The 21,598-nt window shown below is 34.2% G+C and overlaps 1 protein-coding gene across 3 annotated transcripts in view; it reads right to left on the reverse strand.

The window, feature by feature from the left end:
- The window catches only part of CSMD3 (CUB and Sushi multiple domains 3), a 1,204,746-nt gene that overhangs the window by 849,561 nt on the left and 333,587 nt on the right, over positions 1 to 21,598 (reverse strand). For all 3 annotated transcript variants that reach the window (XM_019032923.3, XM_031014090.3, XM_019032924.3), the window contains one exon: positions 16,580 to 16,787. In XM_019032923.3, coding sequence (XP_018888468.2) covers positions 16,580 to 16,787 — 208 coding nt within the window. The remainder of the gene's footprint in view (positions 1 to 16,579; positions 16,788 to 21,598) is intronic.

A 21,598-nucleotide genomic window follows, 5' to 3' on the forward strand; every position in this document is an offset into this window, starting at 1 on the left:
CAAAGCAAAAACTCCCTAGATCCTGAGAGCCACATACCCGGACCTGCCACTGCCAGCAAGAACATCAATTCCTTTAGCAGGGAAGCCACTATGCATCCATGCATGCCCTCTGGGGGTCTGAGAACTGGCCCACCTGGACAATCACTCCCACCCTGACCATCACTATGTGCCACTCACCATCCCAAGGACTAGCCTGCTGGGGCCCACTGCAAGCACCACTGATGCCCTTGTGTTCTGCCAGGGGCCCAAGGACTGCTCTGCCTAGGACCTGTTGCTACTGCATGCCAAACCCACACTCTTCGGCAATGGGGCAGCTGTGCCTTTGCATGCTACCCAGGAGTGTGAGGATAGACCCACCTGGGGCCCATCACCCCCACTGCTGGTCCTGTGCATACCCCCAATCAGCTTGTCCACTGTCCCTGTTCCCAGCAAAGCTGCATCCAGTCTCCACAAATAAATGCATTCTAACCTACTCAGGAACTCACAGATATCACTGAAATTGATTACAGCTAAGTAAATCATACAAAGATTATACAACTGTGCCCAATCAGAACCAAAACCAAAGCACTCTGCCCAACAGATACTATAGATAAATCTACAGAAAAAAAACCTTGCCCTATAAATCTACTCCATAAAATTGGAAGAAGTGTGTACACCAGGTACACAGATATCAATATAGGGTCATAAGAAACATGAGAAAAACAAAAAAGGAAATTTGACACCTCCAAAGAAAGGGAAATCTATAAAATTCATGAAAAGGAAATCAAAATAATAATTTTAAGGAAACTCAGTGAGAAGCAAGAAAACACAGACAATTTTTAAAAATCAGGAAAACAATTCTTAATCTGAATGAGAAATTGAACAGAGATACCATGTAAAGGAACAAAACAGATATCCTATTGAGAAATACAATGAATAAAATTAAAAAATACAATTAAGTGTCAACAATAGATTAGATCAAGCAGAAGAAAAAATTTCTGAACTTAAAGACAAGTCTTTTGAAATAACACACTCAGACAAAAAAATAAATACAAGAAAATGAATAAAGCCTACAGGATATATGAGACACTATTAAGCAAACAAATATTCACCTTTTGGGAGTTCTAGAAGAAGATACGGGAGCAGGCACAGAAAATCTATTTAATGAAATAATAGCTGAAAATGTCCCATGTCTTAGGAGAGAACTAGACATCCAGATCTAGGAAGCAGATAGATCCCCAAACTGATTAAAGTGATAGATTTTGGCAGTTTGAATACAATGTGCCTTGAAGAGGACCACAGAAATGAAATATTTCTCTTCAAGGCACACTATATTGAAACTGCCAAAATCAAAGACAAAGAGAGAATTCTAAAACAGCAAGAGAAAAATGTCAAGTCACATATAAGGGAATCCTCGTTAGACTAACAGCAGATTTCTCAGCAGGAACCTTATAAGCCGGGAGAGAATGAGATGATATATTCAAAGTGCTGAAAATAATAATAAAAAAGCTATAAGAAAACTACCTAGCAAAGCTATGCTTAAGAAATGAAGAAGAAATATGGTCTTTCCCAAGCAAGCAGAAACTCAGGAAATTCATCACCCCTATAACGGCCTTACAATAAATGTGTAAGAGAGTCTCATATCTGGAAGTAAAGTACAATATCTACTATCATGAAAACAAACAAAAGTATACAACTCACTGGTATAAAAGATACACAAATGAGAAAAAATATAAATAGTAAGAGAGGAAGAAACAAATAATATACAAAACAATAAGAAAACAACAAAATAACAAGAGTAGATCTCACCTATCTACAACATTGGATGTAAACAATTTAAAATTTTCAATTGAAAGGTAGAGGGAGGATCACTTGAGCCCAGGAGTTCAAGGTCAGCCTGTGCAATGTGGTCAGACTCTGTCTCTATAAAACATTTAAAAATTAGCTGGGTGGCATGGTGGAATGTGCCTGTAGCCCCAGTTACTCAGAAGGCTGATACAGGAGAATCACTTGAGGCAAGAAGTTGAGGTGGCAGTGAGCTATGTTTGTGCCTTTGCCCTCCACTCTGGACAACAGAGCAAGATCTTTCCTTGAAAAAAAAATAATAATAAAGGAAAATTTTAAAAATAAAATGATATAGACTGGCTAACGGAATAAAAAACAAGAACAAGTATACGTAGCCTAGAAAACTCTTTTCTCTTATAAAGTCACACAAAGATTTAAAATGAAGGAATTCACCAAGGAAAGGAAATAAAAGGCATCCAAATTACAAAAGAGAAAGCCAAATTATCCTTGTTTGCAGATGTCATGATCTTACATCTAGAGAAATGTAGACTCTACCAAATGCTTTTAAAACTGATAAAAAAAATTAGTAAAGTTTCAGGATACAAAAACCAACCTACAAAAATCAGCAGTATTTCTATTCACTAATAGCAAACTAGTTAAAAATAAGTCAAGAAAGAAATCCCATTTGTAATAGGTGCAAAAAAATAAAATAATTAGGAAGAAATTTGACCAATTAGGTGAAAGATCTCTACAATAAAAACTAAAATGTATTGATAAAGAAATTGAAGATGACATAAACAAATGGAAAGGTATCCCATGCTCATGGATTGGAAAACTTAAACATGCTAAAATGACCATACAACCTGAAGGAATATACAGATTCAATGGAATCTCTATCAAAAAACCAATGACATTCTAAATATAAAAAATATTTAAAAATTCTAAAATTTGAATGGAACCAAAAAGAAAACCATGAATATCCAAAGCAATACTAAGAAAAAAGAAAAAATCCATGGACATCACACTACCTGTTTTCAAAATATAGTACAAAACTATTACAGTAAACCAGCATGGCATTGGTAGGAAAGCAGATACGTAGATCAATAAAACATAATAGAGAACCTGAAAATAGATACACATATTTACAGCCAACTGATTTTTGACAAAGATGTCAAAAACATACAATGGGGACAGAACCCCCTCTTCAATAAATAGTATTAAGAAAATTGGATATTCATATGCAGAAGAATATAATTAGACCCATATCTCTATTTAAAAAAAAGATAAATTTAAAATGGATTAAAGACTTAAATGTGTAAGACCGGAAACTATAAAACTACTAGAAGAATGCATAGGAAACACACTTGAGGACATGGGTCTGTGCAAATATTTTATGATTACAAAATAAACAAATGAGACTCTATTAAACTAAAGAGCTTTGGCTAGCAAAGGAAACAATCAACAGAGTGAAGAGACAACCTGCAAAGTGGGAGAAAATATTTTAAAACTATTCATCCACAAAGGACTAACATTCAGAATATACAAAAAATTCAAACAACTCAGCCAAAAAAAAAAACACCCACAAATGATTCAGTTAAAAGGGGGGCAAAGATCTAAATAGGTGCTTTAGAAAAGGAAAGTCATACAATTTTGGTGGGAATGTAAATCACTATAGCCATTATAAAAAACGGTATGAAGTTTCTCAGAAAACTAAACTAAAACTACCATATGATCCAGCAATCCCACTATTGAATAGTTATACAAAGGAAATTAAATAAGTATATCAAACAGATATCTGCATCTTCATGTGTACTGCAGCACTATTCACAGTAACTAATATTTGGAATCAACCTAAATGCCCATCGATGCATGAGTGGATAAAGAAAAGGTGGTATATATGCACAATGGAATAGTATTCAGCCATAAAAAAGAATAAAATCCTGTCATTAATGGCAACATGTATGAACCTAAAGAACATTATTTTAAGTGAAATGTCACCCCTGGAAAGTTAAATACTACAGTTTCTCACTCATATGTGGGAGCTAAAAAAATGGTGCTCATAAATGTAGAGTAATTTTATGGTTATCAGAGGCTGAGAAGTGTAAGAGGAGAGTGCTAGAGAGAGGTTAGTTAATGAATACAAAATTACATCTACTTCCCAGAAATAAATTCTAGTGTTCTAGAACAACAGAGGATGAATATAGTTAACAATAATTCATTGGGTCTGTTCAAAAAGCTAGAAGAAAAGATTTTGAATGTTCCCAATAAAAAGAGCCAACCGGCTGGGTGCGGTGGCTCATGCCTGTAATCCCAGCACTTCGGGAGGCCGAGGCAGGTGGATCACGAGGTCAGGAGATGGAGACCATACTGGCTAACATGGTGAAACCCCGTATCTACTAAAAATACACACACACACACACACAAAAATTAGCCGGGCATGGGTGTCGGGCGACTGTAGTCCCAGCTACTTGGGAGGCTGAGGCAGGAGAATGGCGTGTACCTGGGAGTAGAAGGTACTTGTAGAAGTAGAAAGTGTGAAAAATAATTCTACATAAACAATATGACAGAGGCAAAATAAATTCAAAATATATTATTGGGAGCTTTTGACTTGTGTAATTCTAATTTATTTTGTTAAATATTAAGAAAATATATCATGAATATTTGTAATATATCTTGCATTTCATCAGGCATATCTACTGAGTATAACAGTGCTGAGTTTGGCTTTACGTATGCTAATTAAGAATATGAGCATTTGCAAAAGACATTGAAAGAATAGGGGTTTATTTTTAAAGTATGATATTTTATTGGTTTTTCTTGAGTTATAGTCTAATCTTCTTTAGCAAATTGGTACTATGACCTGTATTTTCCTTGACAATTGAGTTTTCAGTTTAAATCAGTGTCCTATTGAGGATGTTCATTTTCTCAATCAAAGATCTTTAATAACTTAAAAATTTAATATATGTGGCTTTACTTCTTTGTGTGTTTTCCAACAAGGCAAAGTGTAACCTAGGTGTCAGCTAAGTCATCTCTTTTAATATCTGAATATGTTTTGTTGGAACCACATTGCATAGCAAATGAAAGACACCTGATTCTCTCTCTCTCACACTTCTGCAAATTCCTAGGAGTTTATTTTTTTAAGAGTCATTTTCCACTCCAAATTTCTCCTTTGACTACTCTTGATCTCACTCATGTTTCATTTCCTATGGTTGTTTTTGTCTTTCTGAAGGACCCACCACAAACCACACACGTGGAAAGTGGCATCTTTTTTATGAATCCACCAACTTCTTATTCAGAAGATTAACTTGGGTAGGAAGAATCAATACCGTGAAAATGGCCATACTGCCCAAGGTAACTTACAGATTCAATGCCATCCCCATCAAGCTACCAATGACTTTCTTCACAGAATTGGAAAAAACTACTTTAAAGTTCATATAGAACCAAAAAAGAGCCCGCATTGCCAAGGCAATCCTAAGCCAAAAGAACAAAGCTGGAGGCATCATGCTACCTGACTTCAAACTATACTACAAGGCTACAGTAACCAAAACAGCATGGTACTGGTAACAAAACAGAGATATAGATCAATGGAACAGAACAGAGCCCTCAGAAATAATGCCACATATCTACAACTATCTGATCTTTGACAAACCTGACAAAAACAAGAAATGGGGAAAGGATTCCCTATTTAATAAATGGTGCTGGGAAAACTGGCTAGCCATATGTAGAAAGCTGAAACCGGATCCCTTCCTTACACCTTATACAAAAATTAATTCAAGATGGATTAAAAACTTAAACATTAGACCTAAAACCATAAAAACCCTAGAAGAAAACCTAGGCATTACCATTCAGGACATAGGCATGGGCAAGGACTTCATGTCTAAAACACCAAAAGCAATGGCAACAAAAGCCAAAATTGACAAATGGGATCTAATTAAACTAAAGAGCTTCTGCAAAGCAAACAAAAACTACCATCAGAGTGAACAGGCAACCTACAAAATGGGAGAGAATTTTCGCAACCTACTCATCTGACAAAGGGCTAATATCCAGAATCTACAATGAACTCAAACAAATTTACAACAAAAAAACAAACAACCCCATCAAAAAGTGGGCGAAGGACATGAACAGACACTTCTCAAAAGAAGACATTTGTGCAGCCAAAAAACACATGAAAAAATGCTCACTATCACTGGCCATCAGAGAAATGCAAATCAAAACCACAATGAGATACCATCTCACACCAGTTAGAATGGCGATCATTAAAAAGTCAGGAAACAACAGGTGCTGGAGAGGATGTGGAGAAATAGGAACACTTTTACACTGTTGGTGGGACTGTAAACTTGTTCAACCATTGTGGAAGTCAGTGTGGCGATTCCTCAGGGATCTAGAACTAGAAATACCATTTGACCCAGCCATCCCATTACTGGGTATATACCCAAAGGACCATAAATCATGCTGCTATAAAGACACATGCACACGTATGTTTATTGCGGCACTATTCACAATAGCAAAGACTTGGAACCAAACCAAATGTCCAACGATGATAGACTGGATTAAGAAAATGTGGCACATATACACCATGGAATACTATGCAGCCATAAAAAATGATGAGTTCATATCCTTTGTAGGGACATGGATGAAATTGGAAATCATCATTCTCAGTAAACTATTCCAAGGACAAAAAACGAAACACCCCATGTTCTCACTCATAGGTGGGAATTGAACAATGAGAACACATGGACACAAGAAGGGGAACATCACACTCTGGGGACTGTTGTGGGGTGGGGGGAGGGGGGGATAGCATTAGGAGATATACCTAATGCTAAATGACTAGTTAATGAGTGCAGCACACCAGCATGGCACATATATACGTATGCAACTAACCTGCACATTGTGCACATGTACCCTAAAACTTAAAGTATAATAATAATAAAATAAAATAAAGAAAGATGTATACAAAAAATTCCTCCAGCAAACTGGGATTAACGATTACATTCTACCCCAGCAAAGAATACACCTGAATATTGAACATTAAACACATATTTTTCTTCAAACTTTCTGAGTCATGAATCTGTCAGAGAATTTCTCTTTTTTTCGTGTTCTTTCTTTTTTTTCTTTTGGAGATAGGGTCTTGCTATGTAGCCCAGGCTGAAGTACCATGGCAGTGAACCATGGACTAAAGCAATCTTCACTGAAGGAATTCCCTGATGTACTACTTTTCTTCTCAACTTCCTCCACTCTCCTCTTTCAATACATAATTTTCATTCAACATCACTCTTGGTTTTCCTCTTTTCTTTTGTATTATTTGCAGTTAATGTTATTCCTGGAACAATGGAAGAATCTCACTACTAGCCAATCTGTTCTATGCCAAAGGGTGTCATTTTTAGCCAGTCACTTAACAAAGGCAATTGTTCTTCAGGAGGAATTCTAAGGTAGCTATTTTTTTCTGTTTTCCACAAAATAATTTAAATACAAGTCAGAGTACTAATTTAGAACATAAATCATATTATCTAAGTCATAGAGTTAACAATACATTGAATAATGACACGTCATCTTCTATATGGCAGAATAAATATATAATTATCTAGTTAAATACATGGAAGAAAAACCCTGAAATTTTTTATTGCAAGAGAGATAATAAAGGGATATTAATTTTTTAAATACCCATTATTTTGAAATATAGAAGATGCTGAATCTCATTAAAATTATCTGGTTTTATGGACTATAGTGCAAATAAGGCAAGTATAGTGCAAGTCTTCACTTGTCTTCCTTTATCACTTGTGTCACTTGCCTTTCTTTATCATGCCCTTTGTTATTGGACTTTGCAGCTCCTCCCAAGAGTCTGTCTGCTTTCTCCAGAACTGAAAATTCCATATCATCTTATAAGGTCTGATATCCTACTGTTCTATGCTTAATCTGGAAAACAAACAAAGCGAAAAATAAAATAAAATAAAAAAGAAAGCACCTGCCTTTTGACTAACCATGATGACTGTTGGTTGACTAACCATTATCCTGTTTTGTAGAATAATGTAGGGAGGTATGTTGAACAGAAAATGAGTGTTCAGAAAAAAAAAAGTTAAAGTTATTGTAGCAGAGAAAGTCATTGTAGAAGGGACCAGTGAGTTTAAAAGGAAGTTTTAATGTTTCGCTTTTATGCTTTTTTTGTATGAAAATGATCCTATATGAATTGGCTACTTATTTTTAAATCCATGCCATCAAAGGATTTTGGGGCTAAAATATTTGCCTGTAAGCATTTACTAGATAAGAGAAATTAGTCAAGTTAGGCATAGGCTAGTTTCATGAAAAAGATGCTAAGGGAGGGGAGTTGCAGAGGTGACTTTCAAAAGTAATGCCTAAATCAAGAAACTATATTTTGATGATTTGAATTATTAAAAGTATTCAGAAAATTGTCTTAAGATGAAAAAATTTGAAATATTTGTTTATTTAAAAATGTAAGCTATTTGCATATTAGAAACAAATATACCAGTATAAGATAACTTCTCAATTATTAAAACCTTACATTCTCTAATATTTTAGAAAATTGTAGGTTCTCTGTTACAATTTGTTTCTTTCTACACAAACTGACAAGAATAAATTGTTTATACAGACTTATGAATAAAATTTATGGATAAAATTAATGTGCTTAGAAGAGGCAAACTGCTTTGGAAGCCCCTTTCTTCCCTATCCACACTGTGCTTTGCCAACATCTTCAATCTCCTCCTCCATTGTCCTAATATTCCATGGCCCAGCGATGCTGTTGCCTGTCTTGTTATGCTTACATATAAGTTATCAAGCCTGCTGTAGAAAAATTATGCAAGCTTATAATTGTTTCCCTTACAAACATATGTTGTGAAATCTCAACCCTATTCAAAATACTGCCCAACAATCCTTTGATTCCCACCCCCTTTTTCTCACATTCTCCAGAGAAGGTATTTCAAATAAATCTCACTCTGCTAAAATATCCTAACCTACCACCTCTCCTCACTTTCAGGACATGATTTTGCCTCCTTCTTAAGAAAGAAATTAGAAACTATTAGAAAAATATATATATATAGTTCAATTTCTGGTCACTGCACTTATAAACTTAAATGAGATATATCTATCTTTTTATACTTTGCTCTTATCAAAATGAAAAAGGTGTTTCCTCTTGGCTAGGACTAAGTAATAGGTTAATAAATTATAGAAAAAATAATATGTCAAGCATTAGAAATTATGATTAAATTAAAAAATAGGTGAAAGGAGTAAGCAAGAGGAACGTTGGAGTTTAGTGTCAAAGTTGTAGTGACTCTGAGCAATGCTCATGAAAGTATTTATTAAAGTAGAGCAAAGGTAAGACTGGTCTGATAGAATGAATTAGGAGGTATTCCCTCCTCTTGTATTTTCAGAATAGTTTGAATAGTATTAGCATTAGTTCTCCTTTAAATGTTTGGTAGAATTCTGCACTGAAGCCATTGACTCCCAGGCTTTTCTTTACTGGAAAACTTTTTATTATATCTTTGATCTCATTACTTGTTATTGGTCTGTTCGGGCTTTGGATTTCTTTATGGTTCAGTCTTGGTAGGTTGTATGTGTCTAGTAATTTATCAGTTTCTTCTAGATTTTCCAATTTATTGGCATATAGTTAATCACAGCAGCCACTGATGATTTTTTGAGTTTCTGTCATATCAATTATAATGTTTTCTTTTTCATCTCTGATTTTACTTATGTGTATCTGCTCTCCATCTCTCTCTCTCTCTTTTACTTTAGTCTGGTTAAAACTGCCAATTTTGTTTAATCTTTTCAAAAAAACAACTTTTTGTTTTATTATCTTTTATATTGTTCTCTTTATTTCTATTTCATTTATTTCTGCTCTTATCTTTATTATTGCTTTTCTACTAATTTTGAGTTTGGTTTGCTCTTGCTTTCATAGTTCTTTAAGATGCATCATGGGTGTTTTATTTGAAGTTTTTCTTTTTTGATGTAGGCACTTGTAGCTATAAACTTTCCTCTTAGTACTGCGTTTTCTGTATCACATAGGTTTTGTATACCCATATATGTGGTATCTATACCTAATTTGTGGTATCTATTTTTGGCAATAAAGATCACACACTCTGTGATATTCAATCACCCATTCCCCTGACTCTAGTCTTTGATAAACAGTCTTTCCCCTTTTATTCCCATATGTAGAGCTTCGAAATCAATTAAATTCCTTACAACCTCTGACATAAAGCAGTCTCCTAAATGGCCTTTTAATCTTCACTTTCCTCATCTGTCTCACTTTTTAGTTACTGTATTTTTTTTCTCCTGTCTTTCACAGGCAGATTATCAAAGGAAAGTTTCTACTACTGTATCTATCTGTGCCAGTATAGACATAAACATAAACACACACATATTTCTATAATATGTAAAATACTAGTGAGTATTCATTATACACATTTTTCCTAGAGGGATTGCATCAATAAAAACCATGTATCAGAGATTGCTAGTTATCCCCTAACACCTTTTCTCCTTTTCTTTCCTAAAAATGGGATTTTAGCTGGGCAATAACTAACTAGAATAAGGATTGCTTTCCCCTGAGTCCCTAACAGCCAAATAGCCATGTAATTAGATTTTGGCCAATGGGATAGAAGCAGAAATAGGAGAAAATGAAATAGAAAATGTAGGTCAGCAACTAAAACTTTGTTTAAGAGGTAGCTGATGACTGCCATTTGGGTTTTGCTTTTCCTTGTTCTTCTTCCTACCGTTTGGAGTGTAACTTAATGGCTCAACTTGAACAAGATATGATCTTGGGAATGAAAGTAACCTACAAGTAGAACAGTCAAATAAATGGATCCTGAGTGTTTCATACTAGGTGGTGGTGGTGCGGTTCCCATAAATGCCTACCTCCAGAAACCTGCATTAAAAACAAACAAACGAACAAAAACAAAACACAAACAACTTATGTCTTGTTTTAGCCTCTTGGTTTTTGTTTGCATTTTGCTTATATTTTCTTTTATTCATAGTTGAACCTAATCCAAACTAATTTATGTAACTTCAGTCAAATCAAGTACAACCATTGGAAAAAACATGTAAAAGCAGATTATCAATGATGTCAAATTATATGTGGAACAAAAATTATTTATACATTTCACAAATGTATGTAAAATAAATATAGTGTGAAATGTTCAGGGCTAGGCATTCTGTTTATTTTGAGATCCAAGTTCTCATTAAGATCCTGTTATTTGAGCAAAGATATGTGTACAGATAGAAACAAAGCAGGAGAGAAAGTAATCTGGAAGGAGAAAAATCACAAAATCTTTAGATTGTTGAAGTCACAGGAAATTATGCATTCCAAAGTAGGGTGAACAGAAACAAAAGATGAGAAAAAAGCTGGGTAGATGCCATCATATACAGAATGGATGATGGAAGAAAAAAGAAAAGAAAATGTCTGAAAGGATGTAGTCAGTGAGTAATAGAAAAAGATATAAGAAAGAAAAGACATCCCAGTGACTAAGAATGAAGGATGTTCTGGAAAACATGTAATAATCAACAAAGTCAAATGTTGCAGATAAATCAAGTAAGATAAGTATTAAATTAGGAACTAAGAGGTTGTTGTTCATTTTCTAAAAAGTTCCAGAGAAATGATGGGTAAGCTAGTTTAATAGTAATCGATCAGGGAGCAAAAATTGATGGTATAAAAGAGAATTAAGAAAACTGGGGCATGACACTCCTGAGTAGTTGAGAAGGAACAGTGCACAAATGGAGGAACTACCTTTAGATGGGAGTCAGCCTTCACTGGAAATTTGTATTGACTAAATTTGTTAGTTTAAATCTAAATGTTTAGTATTATTTTAACCAACTAATAAAAATAAATAATTGTGCAAAATGATTTAAATAAAACAAAATGTATTACATACCTTATTGCATTCTTAATTTGAATAACATTACATAGATTTTCTATGTTATATAACCTGCATGCCATGTTTTCACTAATATTCTGATCTTGATAACCATATTGTTCCCTTGACTTCAGCCAGTATTTCATTTTTAATGACTTAAAAATTCTTATTCCTACTTCAAAGTATATATCATAATTAAGTCAAACATCCAATGGGACATATTCTTTTTGGAATAGTGCTTATCTGCAACCTACATCTTACCAATTGAAATCATTATTTATCTTCTGGGCCCAATGTATTAAAATGTCTTTCTGACCTTTCTATTACTATTTACATATTTTCCATAATCTAATCTGAAGAAATTACTGTTACTCTCTTTGATATTCAATCACTCATTCCCTAACTTTAGTCTTTGAAAATCAGCCTTTAACCTTTTATTTCCATATGCAGACCTTCCAAATTACTGAAATTTCATTCAGCCTCTGGCATAGAGCAGCCCCCTAAATGGTCTTTTAATCTTCACTTTCTTCTTCTGTCTCACCCTTTAGTTACTGTAACTTTTTCCTCCTTCCTTTCACAGACAGATTTTCAAAGGGAAGATTTCTTTGACTATCTCTACTCCTTCACTTTGTTTAAATGATTCTCCCCACTCTCTTTATCATTAATTTTTCAATGTCTGGTAGGTGATCACCATCACAGTATTAACTCTGCCAATAAACAAGCAAAACCACAAAATTAATAAAAATTCTTCTCACGCTACTAATCTATTTATCACTAGGTCTTATTTATTCTATCAAATCATGTATTTGTATCAATTAATTTACTATAGTTTACAATAATCTATTGTATATTTCAAAGTAGCTAGAAGAGAATAATGTAGATGATTCTAGCATACAGAAAAGACAAATATTTAAGGTGATGGTTATCCCAAGGACACTGATCCGATTGTTACAAATTATATAAATGTATTCAATTATCATATGTGGGCCAGGTGCGGTAGCTCATGCCTGTAATCCCAGCACTTCGGGAGGCCGAGGAGGGTAGATCACGAGGTCAGGAGATGGAGACCATCCTGGCTAACACAGTGAAACCCCGTCTCTACTAAAAATACAAAAAATTAGCCAGGTGTGGTGGCACGCCCCTGTAATCCCAGCTACTTGGGAGGCTGAGGCAGGAGAATCACTCAAACCCTGCAAGCAGAGGTTGCAGTGAGCTGAGATTGCACCACTGCACTCCAGCCTGGGTGACAGAGTGAGACTCCATCTCAGGAAAAAAAAAAAAAGAATCACATATACCCCAAAACTATGTGCATCTATTATTTAAAATTCCCTGAATAATTTATTTATAATATCTGTTCTCCAATTCTCCCTTAAAACTATTCCAATCACACTGTCACTTGCAAAATTATTTTCATCAAAGTTAACAGTGACTTCCATGTTGCTAAATCCATTTATTAATTTAGGAACGTATTTTATAATAAGCTCCAAAAAAGGAGAAAAAAACTCTTCCCTTGCTCCTACTTTCTTTTTAACCTATTGTCCCAACACTCTTTCTTGCAAAATTCCCTGAACAACTTATTTATAGTAATTGCCTATAATATCTCTTCTCCAATTCTTTCTTCAAACCCCTCCAGTCAGCCTATCACCTACAAAATTACTTTCATCAGAGTTACCCAATGACCTCTATGTTATTACATCCAGTGATCAGTTTTGGAGCTTATTTTATTAGCTTATCATTCACATTTGACAACTGGCCAATTACATTATAATTTTTTCTTTTGGTTTCCAGGAAAATTTATAAAGTCAATCTTATATGTCTGTGGGATCTGTATTAGCAGATTCAACCAATCACAAATCAAAAATATCTGAAAAATAAAAAATATCCATACAACAATAATACAACAAAATGATACATACAGTTTAAAAACTATGTACAAAGCATTTGCATTACATTAGGTATTGTACATAATCTGGAGATTATTTAAAGTATATGGAAGCATGTGTGTAGGCTGTATGCAAATATTACTACATTTTATATAAGGAACTTCAGCATCCCAAGATTTTTGTATAAGCAGGGGTGGTCCTGGAACCAATTTCCTGAAGACCCTAAGGGATAACTGTACTGTATTGTTTTTCCTCCTATCTCATTTACTCTCACTCTCAATCTCCTTTACTGGTTCATCCTAATTTTGCTGACATTTTAGTGTTGGAGTGTCCCACAACTCAGGTATTAGTTTCTTTTTCCTTTTTTTAAATTTAATAATCACTTCAACTGGTAGAAACAGGAATAATTACTTCCACTTTGAGATTTCCAAATTTAGAAGTTCAGCCCACACCTTTGACTTGAAACTAAGATTTGTATATCCAACTGTCCCCTTGAAATCTTCAACTACAGATTTATTAGCCATCTCAAACTTAACGCATCCAAATTTAAGCTCCACATCATCCCTCCAAAAATGTTTCATCAATAGCCTTCCCAATATTAGTTAACTTAAATTGTATTTGCTCAGTTCTTCAGGTCAAATAATCTGGGATCTGTATTAGCAGGTTATTAGAGATATTCTTTAGAGCTATTCTTTTCTTTCTCCAACTTCACATTTCAAGAAATTCTATCATTTATCTTGAAAACCCAATAATTTAGCCTCACCTCCACTGCTATTTTCTTATTTCATAATTATAAACTCTCACTTACATACCACAAATAATGTCTGTTCTTTTAGCTTTCCCTCCTATAGTTTATTCTCCACATGGTAGCCACAGTGACTTTTTTTTTTTTAAGTAATAAGGTCAATCATGTCATTACTGTGCTCAAGCCCCTCAAGTGAATTCACATTTCATCTAAAGTAAAAGACAGATGAGTCTTGAGCCAGGCTCTATTAATTATCTTTCTTTCCCTCCTACTGCCTTCACCCATGGTCATTCTTTTCTAGCCACAATGGCTTCTTAGGTATTTCTACAACACAATAAGGCCCACTCTGCTTTAAGTATTTTGCTCTAGATGTCATTTCTGCCTGAAGGCTCATCCAGTTGACTAACTTCCTTATATTCATCAGGACTTTGCTCAAATATCAACTTTACAATTAAGTAAGCTACACACCCATCACAACATTCTTGCTCTCTTGACCTCTCTTACTCTTCCACATCTTTTCTTTCTTATCACTCTCTAGACGGAGTGTGGGGGTACCTTATTTATGTTGATTACTGCTTGTGTTCTAGATTCAGCTTTGGCTCCTTGTTGATGGATGACAATGGGTAAGTCATGTCACCTCCCTAGAGCTCAGGTTCTCACCTATAACATCCAAGGTTTCTCTTAATTCTGATATTATGGCATTGTCAGCTTAGACGCTATGACAGAAACAAAGAAGTAAAACGTTCACTAAATACAATACTTTGTAAATAACTATTTACAAAGCCTTGGATGGAGAGTTGGATTAGACGCTCTTTAAAATTATTTCCAAACTTAATTTTGATTTTTACTAGAATTCCATTTGTTTAATGTTTATTCAACAAATACTGGTTGAGGTGCCTGCTACATAACAGCATTGTTCTAAGTGCTTCTGTGTCTAAAGCACCAAAGAGGCCTGCTCTTTCTTCCCTTGTCTGCATGAAAGTATTTCATAAGACTTCCTTCTCTTACCTCTTCAAATGACTCCCTCGGTTTTTCTTGCTGTATCATCCTTCTAAGTCCAGGCCTTATATGTTGTTAAGTCTCAGATTCAGTCCTAGTCCTCCTTTGTTTTCTCATTTTATCCTCTCTCTATATATCCAATTATATTGTTGCCTTTTGGTTCACTTACCATCAATATTAACTAAATACCAGTGTTGTGCTTCTACTCTAAATTATTGAATCATATAAGAAATACAGTTGTCTAGTAGATGGCTTTAATTGCACATCTTGAAGAATATTCCAATTAAATATATTCAAAACAAATCTCAATATTTACAGGGTTCTCATTCCAAACTTAACCTTTCCTCAACAATTTCCAACTCAGTGAATATTACTACTGCCTTCACCATTTGTTCAGATCAGAAAACTAGGTTTTATTTCAATACTGCCTTCTTTATCACCCCCCAGTCCATTACAAAGTCCTTTTGATTATACATCATCAGTATCTCTCAACTCAGTCTACTTCCTTTCCTCATTAATATGACTCCAATTCCAGCTACCGTGATCTTTTCTTGGAATACTGCAATCATCTCTTAAGTGATCTTCCTACAGCGAATCGAGTCCCTCTTCAAATCAATCTCTTCGTTTCAGTAAGAATAATCATTTGGATATTCAAACATCTTCAAGTAATTGTTTTGGATAAATTCCCATGGTTCTTAGCAAATCTTCACATGGCTTAAAAGATCCTCTCTAGTCTAGTGTTTACCTATCTCTTTCCTTTATCAGTGTTATCTTATTCATTCTTTCACTCAGTTACTGAATCATAATCTACTCAATGATATGATTAGATACAAATTTTTAAAATAGCATAAAGAAGCATTTTACTTTAAAAATATTATGTCTTAAAAGCATGTTCTGAATACTTTGCAGGTTTCATTAGACCATACCTTGAGTTTCTAAAGAAACAAACCATATTCCCCCAGATGATGTTGTTTAATTTTTGCTTTCAGATAACAAGGTATATAACAAGTCTGCTTAAACAAAGGAAAATTACTTCCAAGACTATTCAATTAATTTGAGAGAAACCATCAAGTTTGGACTGGCATGCTAAAAAACACAACTGTAGATTACAATAGGAATAACTTTTATTTGTTCATACAAGTTTTGAATTTCATCTATGTTTTATGTAAATAGCTCGATCTTCAAAAATATCCTTCAGCTCTGACAACCTCTTCACATAACTTTCCTGTAAGATCTTTTAAATATCCAAACCTGTAAAAGTCCACATTCAGTTGTTCTTTGTTCCTTAGTTTGCTTCAACAACATCAATGCAAGGTTAATAGAAGCTATTTACTTACCATATGGTAGGTGGCTCAGAACCTTCTATTTCTAAGTAATCATATTTCTCTTCCATTTGAAAATCAGTAAATATGAGTGAAATTGTGTCCCCAGGCTCTGCTACAATGGTCCAAGTGCAATCAGCATTGTTATGGTACTCATTAGGAAAACTAGGGCTGGATATGATGCCACTGGATCCTCTCATTGTTCCTCCACAAGCATCTTCAGCTGTTAAAAATGACAAAATATTCAGTTGTAAGTTATTGAGATAAATGCAATTGTTCAGTTGTAAGTAAAGCAAGTCAATATGTTTGGATAAAAATAACAGTTCAAATGTGATACCAAGTGCATAATATAGTAATAGAGATTAAATAAAATGAGAATTTTATGAAAAATGTATAAGCACATATACAAGTATAAAGTATATCCTAACAATTTTATAACAATTGGTTGAAATAGCAATAAAAGTAAGCAAAAAATCTACACTCCAAAATTAGACATTAGGAAAATAGAATCAAGATTTTATTTTCATGTTTAAGTGACAAAGTGAGTTAAACAAAGGAAACATGTATCTTAAAGTCTGTGATGGGAAATCTTTGATCACTTTGTTTGTTGACGGAAGAGCTTTTTGGTTTTTCAATGCAAGTATGTACAACACAAAGACATAATTTAAGAGACAATATAATATAGTTCATGTCAATGGTATGTTTCAGAAGTTATTGAAAAATGTTTGTAGAAATACAACTCAAATAAAAATGCATCACATATCCAGGATATTTTGTTTACAGAGAAATAATAGGGTAACTAATATACCTTTAGAAATATATTCATATGAAATCAAACAATGTATCTTTTTCTAAATAGTCATATAATGTACATAGACACAACACCATAAATAACTTTTTGACTAACCTTACATTTGGAACTGTGATTCTGAGTTTCCAAATTGGGGCCATAGATTCTCCACTAGTCTACTTTTGGCTGATGGTAGGAACTAGCAGCGTGGTTATATGAGTAGCTGTGTTTGGTATGCAAACATAAGAAAAAGCTCCTGTTTCATAAAGGAATTGAAGCTGGGGCATTTGCCTTACTATAACATTGTTTAGGACAGTCAAGCTAATAAGTTACAAGTTCACTTGTAAAATAAATTGTCTTATTACTTATGTTATTGCCTTGGCCGACTCAGGGAATTCCTTCAAGTTTTTGAGGAAAACTCTGGCTCTATAATGACCAATTATTATTTGATGTGACCGATAGCTCCAGAACCTAAACAAATAGAGATGGACAATATCTTTGTATTCAATTCCGTGATGGGTAGAATGTAAAAAAAATTGCTTTGTTATTAGAGACAACTTTATTACTGTATTATATGCATCAAATAGTATTAGCTTTTTTCTTTCTTGCTCTTTATCCATTTACCTCCATAATCTATAAATCAAAAATGTAAGTATGTTCTTCTTAAAAGATATTTAACTTTTATCACGCACTAAATATATTTTTTAAAAATTTTATTGTGTGCTCTTTCTCTCTTAAGTTTGTTAGATAATTGAAATGAACTAGTTGTCTTGTCTAGACCATGTGGCATACTACTACAAATATTTTTACCAATGCCTTCAAGACCTAAATCTTCTAGTAAGCCTGTCCTGCCGTCTCTACCCTCAACCATAAATCACTTCTATTCTTTCCCTTCTCAAGTACCAAGACCAACACCGAATACTGCTTTGATAACAAATTATTTCACTAGTATATATTCACAGTTTAACTGGCCCACAATCTATTTAAACCAGCTCACTGAGCTATTTATTTTCCTTCCTCTGGATAAAATCTGAAGGAGACACATAACATTCTGGATCACACTCAGATTAAAGAAAAAAATCCCACAGTTTAGAGATTATAGTTCAAGTGTTCTCATCTCAAAAATAAAAAGTAAATGAAGTAAGGCATACGTTAATTAGCTCAATGTAGCCATTCCACAATGAACACATATTTCAAAACATCATTTGTACATGATAAATATACATTACTTTTGTCTGTTTAAAAATAAATGATTTAACTTAAAAAATCACAATCCATCAATTAATATATCCAGTCCTGGGTAACCAAAAAGAAATTAACTTCATTTTGATTAAGCTTCTTTGCTCCCTATGCCTTGGACTTGTGGCAGATGGAGCAAGGGTGGGGCAGAGGTGAGATGGAGAAGTCGGTCTCCTTCCTTGTTTCCCTGCTAGTATTTCTGTTCATCCTCCCCTTTCTCGCTGAGATCTCTATGAGCCTCCTGGGGTTACAAGTAGGAAGGATCAGAGGATCTGAATCCTCTTGTTTTCCTAACACTAACTTGGCACTGGTTTCTAAGGGCTTTAACAGACAATTAAAGAAAGATGATTCTTTCACTCATAGGCCCTTTCATGGGCTCCACAGAGGTGTCTCCATCAGTTCCATTACGGTGGGTGACTGTGTCTCTCCAGCTGGCTGCTTACATTTCTGTCTCATGCTATGGGTATAGAACAGTACAGTTTCATCTTCTTTCCAAATGTCTCCTCACCTTTTGAGATTGGCCTCTTGGACAGCATGTAAGACCATGCCAAGCCAGAACTCCCTCACAAAAATCCTGCATTTAGTCAAATGAAAACACACCCATTTATTCACCCTCTGTGGAAATGCAGTTTCATTCAAAATGCAATCCTTTGGGTTCGCAATAGACATTTAAATACTTTATCCATCATTTTAATAATAATAATATATTATATTTCTTAAGCTCCAAGGCATAGAAATCAATTTCTCTACATGATCTCTTTGAATTTCCTCAACCTAGACTCACAATGCTGATAAATAACTCTACACTCCTGACACATGGAAGAGAGAACAAGCCAGAAAACAACTCACTTCAAGGAAATCTTGATTTTACAGCAAAATAATTTCAGTTCAAATGTATGACTAATTTTCACTTGAAAACAAGGATAGGGACTCATTTCCTCCAGCATTCAAACCAATGTTCATGTCGACTCTTGTACCGAGTTCTATGCTCAACACTTCTGTTTAATTTGTTTGTTATGACAGAGACTATCATAGAATCAGTATCTGACAAAATGGTGAAATAGGTAAACTTTTCTTCAGTAAATGTTAGATTAAAAAAAATTTTGGTTTGGTGTCTCTACTTGAATGCTGAATTCAAGGCAATATTTAAAAAAACAACAACAACATATTTTCTGTAATTATGAATTCATAGCAGGACATACTACCTAAGTCAATTTAAAAAGAACTTATAGTGGAGTTGGGACAAGTAAAAGGCAGCATTAGAACAAACCATGAAACTCTTGAATCCAGTGCTGTGCTCTTTCTGCTAAATACCATGGCTTGGTCTCTGTTCAAAATGAGTTGGTACATATCCTGTAAATGACAGGATAGAGGCTTCTATTCTTTCATCATTACTCTGTCACAGCCTCCAGGCTTGCTTGATTAATAAATGATGTCTACAACATTTTCTATCCAACAATTCACAGAAAGTGGGGGGTTCACAGAAGGTTGTTCCATAGAACCATCTCCTTAGAGGCTCAAGATACACATAGGATCATATTGGTTATTTGTATAAACTTCCTGTGAAACAAAATTTATTCATTTTGTCATCTGTCCAAAAAGTATTCACTGAGATCTTCCAAGTGCCAGGAGGAAACCATGTAATCTCTCTGACTATAATGACTATAAAACATTTTCATGATCCCTGTTCTCATGGAGTATTCTATTAGTGAGTCAGGCTCTAAGCAAATGACAAAGTGAATACATAAAATTACATTTCTGTCAGGTCCTATGAAGAAGGAACATTTAGTACTGATGCTGTATGGTTGGGACCTTGAACTAGTTATCGAATTAAGGAACAAGAATTTCCTGAGGAAGTGATGCTGGACCAGAAACACAAAGCAAAATAGTAAGCAGTAACTACATGAAAAACAGAGGGAAGGGTGTTCCTGCAGCTTCACTGACACTTTTACCAAGGTAATGGGCCTGTGTGCTACAGTAAAAAGGCGAGGGGCTATTTGGTACCAAATCCAATTGGAAGGGCAACTAAGGGTCACACCTTGCAGGACATTTCTGACAAAGGTATGGAATTTATTCATAGTAATGGAACATTAAAGTGTTTTTAGTGGGGATGTGACATAATTGGATTTAGGTTTTCAAAAGATCATTTAGTTGCTCTATGGAGGGATAAGAGAGGAAGGCCATAGCTGATGAAGATTAAGAGGCTGAATCAAGAGTCCACGCAAATTCTTGCATGCTTCATTGCTGCCTAAAGATAAAACATCTCGTTTTGACTGCATTATTTTATTTTTATCTCATTATCTTCAAAAGATTAGTTTGGTCTTTCTAGATATGTCAGAAGAAATACCATGAAGACAAAATAAATCAGAACATCCATCTTAGGCCAAGACTTAAGAATAATATATTTTCACCTAAATAGTAAAGCAATGCCATTAAATACCTTAGACTTCCCTTGAGGTTAACTAGAAGTTGTGATGGCTTCCGAATGTGGTTGCTTAACATACAGATAATACAGTGAGTAATAAAAACAATGGTGGATTCTCTACTCTTGTTCTAGGAAAAGTATAAAGTTTGTAAGATTTAAAGTCATTTAATTTTTTATATATGTATATGTATACACATTTACATAGCCCAGATGTTGGCAAATTGCATGTTAGGAAGTTTGCAACGTCAATCTGTTGTAAAACATGAAGAAAACCACAAATTCAGCTAATGGGATCAATAAAGACAATGTGGAATTTTAAGAATGAGGACTAAAACTATTAACCCTTTTGGAATTTGGATTTATTCCAATTTTCAGGTGCAATACTATCAATTCCCTCGTAAGTTCTTAGTGTATTTAAATCTATTAATTAAAAACTACGGCTGTTAAAAATGTTAGTAAACATCATTTTAATTGTTTAAAATATTATAATATAAATCTATCATCAAATAACACCATTTATTATACTTAAAATAACTGAATTTATGTAAACTTCATAAATAATGCTTTTTTATCTCTTACC

This window comes from Gorilla gorilla, chromosome 7 (genome assembly GCF_029281585.2).
Source record: "Gorilla gorilla gorilla isolate KB3781 chromosome 7, NHGRI_mGorGor1-v2.1_pri, whole genome shotgun sequence".
Lineage (NCBI taxonomy): Eukaryota > Metazoa > Chordata > Mammalia > Primates > Hominidae > Gorilla > Gorilla gorilla.